Source organism: Plecotus auritus (assembly GCF_963455305.1).
Source record: "Plecotus auritus genome assembly, chromosome: 13".
Lineage (NCBI taxonomy): Eukaryota > Metazoa > Chordata > Mammalia > Chiroptera > Vespertilionidae > Plecotus > Plecotus auritus.
The window spans coordinates 17,063,308-17,069,621 of NC_137779.1; the positions used below are offsets into that span (position 1 = coordinate 17,063,308).

Sequence of the window (6,314 nt, forward strand, 5' to 3'; positions counted from 1 at the left end):
AGCTGAGAGAAAGGAACAGCTTTGAGATAAAGAGTAGATATAGAAATGTAGGTGAAACTAATGCAAATTCTATGAGCCAGATATAGTGAAAGCATTCCAAAAGGGAAAAGAAAATGAAATAGATTTCGTTTTGAGATGACATTTTCTAGTCAGTTCTCTGCCTCCGTTACTATCACTGGATAGTACACCTGATAGTAGCCCAGAATATTCCATCCTACGGAATTCCAGTCTCCTGCCTCTGTGCCATTGAGAAAAACAAGCTCTGTGCTATGCAACCAGGTTGGGATGAGGTTCCTAAGGACGTCCAGGTGAAATGTCCTGCGACACCCATAAAGACTACCTAATTCAGGAGTCCGTTAGGAAAATGGAGCTCGTTCTGTCTGCTGGTGTAGGTGTTTCCTGATAGCCCTCATCTCATTTATAGTTCATGAATAGCTCTTCCATTCAAACATCAGTTAGATCCGGAAAATAGCCTGACTTGAAAAAAGGTCACTGAATAACGTCTTACCAAGTACATTAACCATGTAAGTCACGTGCTTTATGTCTCCAGACTTGCTTCCCACCATACAGGAATAGTTTCCAGCATCCACTGGGTCAATGCTATCTGTGGCAAGATGAGAATACAACCTCCTCCAATTGCTTCCTGCCACCGCGTCCTGCCCATCCTTCAGCCAGTGCACTTGAAGAGCTGGGACCCCACTCACCACACACTCCAGGGTTATAGGACTATGAGAAAGCACAGATAACGCCTGTGAAAGGCGGGGGTGAAGAATGTGAAAATCATCTGAAGAAGAGCCTGGAAAAAAGAGAAAACAAAAAATTATCACGTCCCATCCCTTCCTTAACAATTCTGTGAGCGTTCCCACCTGCCCATTTATTCCTCTTTCCAATACAAGGTCCTATCTGGCAGCTAAATCATTTGTAGTTGAGAATTAAAATGAAGAGAGTTTGTGACCCTTTCGGGCTACTTCTGAATTAGCAGTTTAGGAATGAAGGACAGGAACCACTACTTCACTAAGCTTTGGCTATTGGGGCTACCTCAACTGAAACACCTTATTGTAAAAGTCAGGTAGGAAAGCTAAAAATCAGGTAGGAAAGAGGACAGATACCTATTTTTTCATAATTCACAGCCCCTAACATGATCACCGCTAATATCAAGTTATATTTTCTCTATAATTTATTTTTATTTGAGCACAGGACAAAGTTCTTTCCATGTATTGCACTCTGTCATCTTAATCAAAATTCTCCTCTAATAATCATTAAAACATGTTCAATACTATTCTATTATACACCTATGTATTTAATTTTTTGTAAGACTTTCTTATGGTAAACAAACATGACCTAAGAGAAAAATGAACTCTCATTTCCCAATTAGGAATGCTCCCAAGAGCTCTTCCTAGTTACCAATATTCTGCCAAATACTTACGACTCACAAGGAGCTTTTGGCCAATGGGTTCGACTTTTAATTCATGTGTGACAGGATTAAAAGCTGCACATTTATATGATCCCTTGTCCTCTAAGGATACGTTCAAAATCTGAAGATTTCCTGATGGAAGGATTAAGTAATTCTCTGAGGAAGGAAAGGAATGCAGTTAGGCCTCTCTCTTTACAAAGGACACCAATAAAAACTAATCAATTTTGATAGTTCTGCTTTACATTTAGACATAAGACTAGCAGCAAATATGCAAGTGAGGGGAATTCATGAATGAAGGAAAGGAGAAGTCAAGGCAAAAAAGAAAAGGTCAGTAGTACTAGAGTCACAAAATCAAGCCCATTGGAAACACTGGACAACAGATCACTGGTTGGGAACACAGACAGGAGAAGCGGTTAGACAAAGACTCAGTGACCAGCTATACCACCCTGGGCAAACCGGCACCTGTAGCACCGATCACCAGTGCTCAGTCATGTGTGTTCATTCCTTCTTTTTCTCAATGAACACGTACTGAGTGCCTATTTTCTGCCAACGATGGCCCAGGCACAAGTGACAGAGCAATGAAGAAAGAGGACAAAGGTCCGAACTCATGCAGTGACAGTCCAGTGCTGGGAGTGGGGGTGGCAGATAACCAACCAACAAACAAACACATGTACAGCACAAGCCTCTGGGGGAAATGAAGCTGAACACAGAGGACGGAGCAGCAGAGCATAGATTCTAGAAAGGGCCCAGAGGGTGGTCTTCTCAGAGGAAGGTCTGTCTGAGCAGGGACCTGAAGGAGTGGAGAGGGTGGGCACAGGGAGTGCAGATGGTAATCATTTCTGTAATGTAACCATTTCTTCTCGTCTCCTCCCCTTGACTTCTGAGAGTGGACAACACGTATGCAATGCAGTTTTTATACCCACAATACCCAGCGCACAGAGCTTAATAGCAGGTCCTTTAATGAACATTTGACCTGTGGGTGCCATTGGCTTTTCATGAAAACTCTCACCTGTAGAATGCCTCAGCCACTTCCCCCGGATTTTATAGCGCACCTCAGCTTTGGGGTTGCTATCGGGTACCTTGCAGCCAATGAAACCAGCACTTTTTTCTTCTGCTGTAATAACATGCTTTGTGGATGAGTCAAAATCACCAAGAACTAAAAGAAATAAATAAATAAACAGAACCAATAAATGTAAATGTGAACTCTCTTTCCCAACGGAAATTTAAAAACTAAGAACAGCATCTGCAGCATGGCTGATGGTGGCAGCTAACCCCAGTTCACAGGGTAGCATGATCTTTTTACCCCACAGAGCAGTTGGGGTAGAGGTGCATGGTTGAGGCTGGAGCTAAGCCCTGGCACCCTTCCCGAAGACATAGAGAAAAGCAAACCACTCTTAAAACATTAGGGAGAATTATAAAGCATAATTGTTTCCATTTTGTCAAGATAGATCCTTCTCAATCCAGCCCATCAAAAACTGACTTTCCCCTGCCTAGCCAGCATGGCTCAGTGGTTGAGCATCAATTCCTGGTCAGGACACATACCCAGTTGAGGGCTCGATCCCCAGTAGGGGGTGTGCAGGAGGCAGCCGATCAATGATTTTCTCTCATTATTGTGTGTTTTTTTTCTCTCTCCCTTTCCCTTCCTCTCTAAAATCAATAGAAATACATTTTTTTAAAAAACAAAACTGACTTTCCCTATGCATCATTATTCTGTTTGCAGCTACTCATACTCAACCCAGGACATGGAAAAACAAAGCTGCATATCATGTGGATTCTCTGAATATACCGACTCGGTCGCAGGCCCTCTCCGTGTAAGTTACCAGACGCAGCCTGCAGGGAAGCCTCCATTACCTCCAGTGCTGCGTGCAGTCGGCAGCCTGCCACTCGCCCGCTCTCCAGTGGTGTGTCCTGGAGCGATCCATGGGTCACAGCTCTACACAAACATTTGCTCTTCTCAGTTATGACAAACTCACTACTCCTGGGGAATCCAGATTTGTTCTGTAAATAGGGGTGCCCTTGCAGAGACGGTTTCCCTTTCTGGAAGCCATCACCGTTTGAAAGGCTCAAGCTTACTAAGAAAACTGCGAAGTCCAGATTTTCCCTAAGTTCAACACTCAACATTCCTTTCTTTACAGTCAGTTATTATTCTCCTGTTTCTTTAGCCTGGTTTCAATTAAATAAATTAAAATCACTCAGTGATCAGGCAAATAAAACAATTAGATGCGAAAGAAAGATAAAGAACTGCATAAAAAAACTGAGGGTCAAAGCAGACAATAGGTTTTTTGTTGTTGCTCATATTAAGGACTTTTAAATACCAAGAAATTCAGAATTCACTTTAGAAAACTGTCCTATCTATGTAAAAATTCACTTCCATACCCTTGTTATAGAAGACACCTAGGCTAGGCTCACAGAGGTTCAAATACATTTCCCCCACGTTAAACACAGCAAGCGTCAAGGTAGGGATGAGAACTCACGTGTGTCCTCCTCCAAAACTCATGCTCTTCCCACAACCCCAAAGTGCAACCACTGACAGTAATTTCAGGAAAGCCCATGTAAAACAGGGACAAAATCAAACTCACCTGCAATGGATACTGTTGCAGGGCCGCTCACAACTGCACCGACGCTATTGTTGGCAATGCACTGGTAGTAACCCGAAAGGGAGGGGCTGAGAGAAAGAATAGTCAAAGTCCCCTGATGAATCTTGATCTGCTCCAAGTTTCTGTCCAATCTTTTTCCATTATGCAACCACGTGATATGAGCGGTCACAGGTTTAGCAGAGCAATGTAGAACTATAGGTCCACCAGGCTTCTGGACAGCAGACAGTGGCTCAGAAATAAAATAAGGTGCCAAGTCTACAAAGGAACATTCCCCAGGTGCAAAGGAAAGGGAGAATGAGAAAGAAAGTACATTAAAGACATTTCATCTCAATCTACGTAACTACAGGCAATCCTTTGCTTTATCTATATATGTTATGGTTCTTAATGCTTGTGAAAGTTTTAGGAAGTCTTAAAAGCCCATATTTTGGAAGAAGTAAAGGCAACATGTTAACCTACAACTTAACAATCAGGGTACAATAGATAAGAATCCTTAAGATATGAATGAGAAACGGCAAGTTGCTCATTTAAGGAAGTAGCTTTTAAGAAATTAAAGTTGATTGTCTGAAAAAGTGGCAATGACTTTCAAACTAAAAAGAAATCTCTACCATGTTACCAACAGGGTTTGACTTTTAAGAGCAAGTTATTTTATAAATAAGGCTACAGTACTTCTTTACCACTTCCCTTCAATATAAAAAAATGTTCAACTTTTAAGGAAGCACAAGTAGGAAGTTAGGAAACCACACTGGACTGCAAAGTCTATCCTTTTTTTCGGATAGAAGGCTCAATAGGGCAGCAACCTTACTATTTTTATTTGGTATTTGGAATAGTTTCATTTGTTATGTCTATTCTTCCAGAACTTGGGGGGAGAGAGGGTATTCACACACGTAAGTATCAAAACAGAGCTCTCCCTTTTACCCAAAAAAAGAGGGCAGAAATGCTATTACTCTGGCAGGATAAAATACTTTGAAAAAACCACACCAATATATTATTGATTCTATTCTTACAGGATAATTTATCAGAAATGACGATTAAGTGCTTCTCTACTAAATCTGAGGTTGTTGTTTAGCAAAAAGAGAAAAAAAGTACTAAAATCATTAATTCAGTTTTCCCTTACTAAATCTAATATAGTTGCACAGTGTATTTCACAGAGGAAAAGAAATAGCACTTAATGAGTAAACATCAGTGTATAACATAATACATCTTCACACAAATCTAAAGTAAAGAGAAATGCCTGTGGGCCATTGTTAGGCTCAGGCTTACTGTACACACTTATCAACAAACACATTTAAGCTTGTCAGTAACCCACAGAGTTAGCTAACAAATTAGACAAGGTCACGAGAGCTGGGATTTTAACCAAATTCTCTTACTCCAAGTTGAATACTATTACATGCTGATACTAACATTTCTTTTTGGTGGTATGTAGTCAGCATTTTATTCCTGTTATAATTTCCAAATTCAAAAATTTGAAACCTATCTTCTTACTGAAAAAGGCACAATTGCAAAATATTTATTTTTAAGGCAATAAAAGGCATAAATTACAAGGACAGTGATGGGAAGGCCTGCTGATGCCCAAGAAGCACTACTAAAAGATTCTTAAATTGCTAAGTTAATCAAAGTTTTAAAATTTGGCCAAATTTTACAAATGTCTTTAGAATCCATCACCACCAGCAAAATACTGAAGTCGAGGTTGCTGTTTTAAGATTAAGAAGAGGAGACACTTCAGTTAAAACACTAAGGCTCTTCTATTCTTACCTGAACTCACAGAGGAGCACAGAAGGGAAAGAGTGATATACAGCAGTGTCTGTAAGGGTCCAGGATCCGGATGCATAGCGCCAGATTATGGACGCAGCAGGACAGGTTTCCAGAGCAAAATCCAGGCCTTGGCTCACTGAAACACAAAGAAAAGAAAATCTAAACCACAAAAAGAGTTGGCCTCATTGATCCGAATCGTCAATAGAGTTGTGAGCATGATTCATTTCTTCCCGACTGACAAACTAATCCCTAGGTTCTAAATTATAGTTAGAAGGTTTGCTCATTCTTCCAAAGTGTTGGGAGACCTTTTATTATGCAGAATCCATCATTCCAAATGAATACATTCACAGCCTGTAGTGAGTTTGTTTTATGTCTCACAAGCATCTACAACTCAACACAATCAAAATGCATGCCTCCTTTACTGTCCTTTAAAGCAGAAATAACAGAAACAACAAAACAATAGCAAACATTTATATAGTGCTAAGTATGGGTCAGACACCATTTCAGTGCTTTTTTGCTACATTAACTTCATCTTCACAACCATCCGAATG

General features: G+C 40.5%; 1 protein-coding gene across 1 annotated transcript in view; it reads right to left on the bottom strand.

Moving 5' to 3' along the window:
• Nucleotides 1–5,854, bottom strand: part of CDON (cell adhesion associated, oncogene regulated) — a 45,873-nt gene extending 40,019 nt beyond the window's left edge. The window contains exons 1-5 of the mRNA XM_080650815.1: nucleotides 5,764–5,854; nucleotides 3,994–4,266; nucleotides 2,424–2,570; nucleotides 1,427–1,570; nucleotides 509–796 (exon numbers count right to left, since the gene is read on the bottom strand). Of these exons, the coding sequence (XP_080506941.1) occupies nucleotides 509–796; nucleotides 1,427–1,570; nucleotides 2,424–2,570; nucleotides 3,994–4,266; nucleotides 5,764–5,839 (928 nt within the window). The 5' untranslated portion in view covers nucleotides 5,840–5,854. The remainder of the gene's footprint in view (nucleotides 1–508; nucleotides 797–1,426; nucleotides 1,571–2,423; nucleotides 2,571–3,993; nucleotides 4,267–5,763) is intronic.
• Nucleotides 5,855–6,314: the final 460 nt, after the last annotated feature.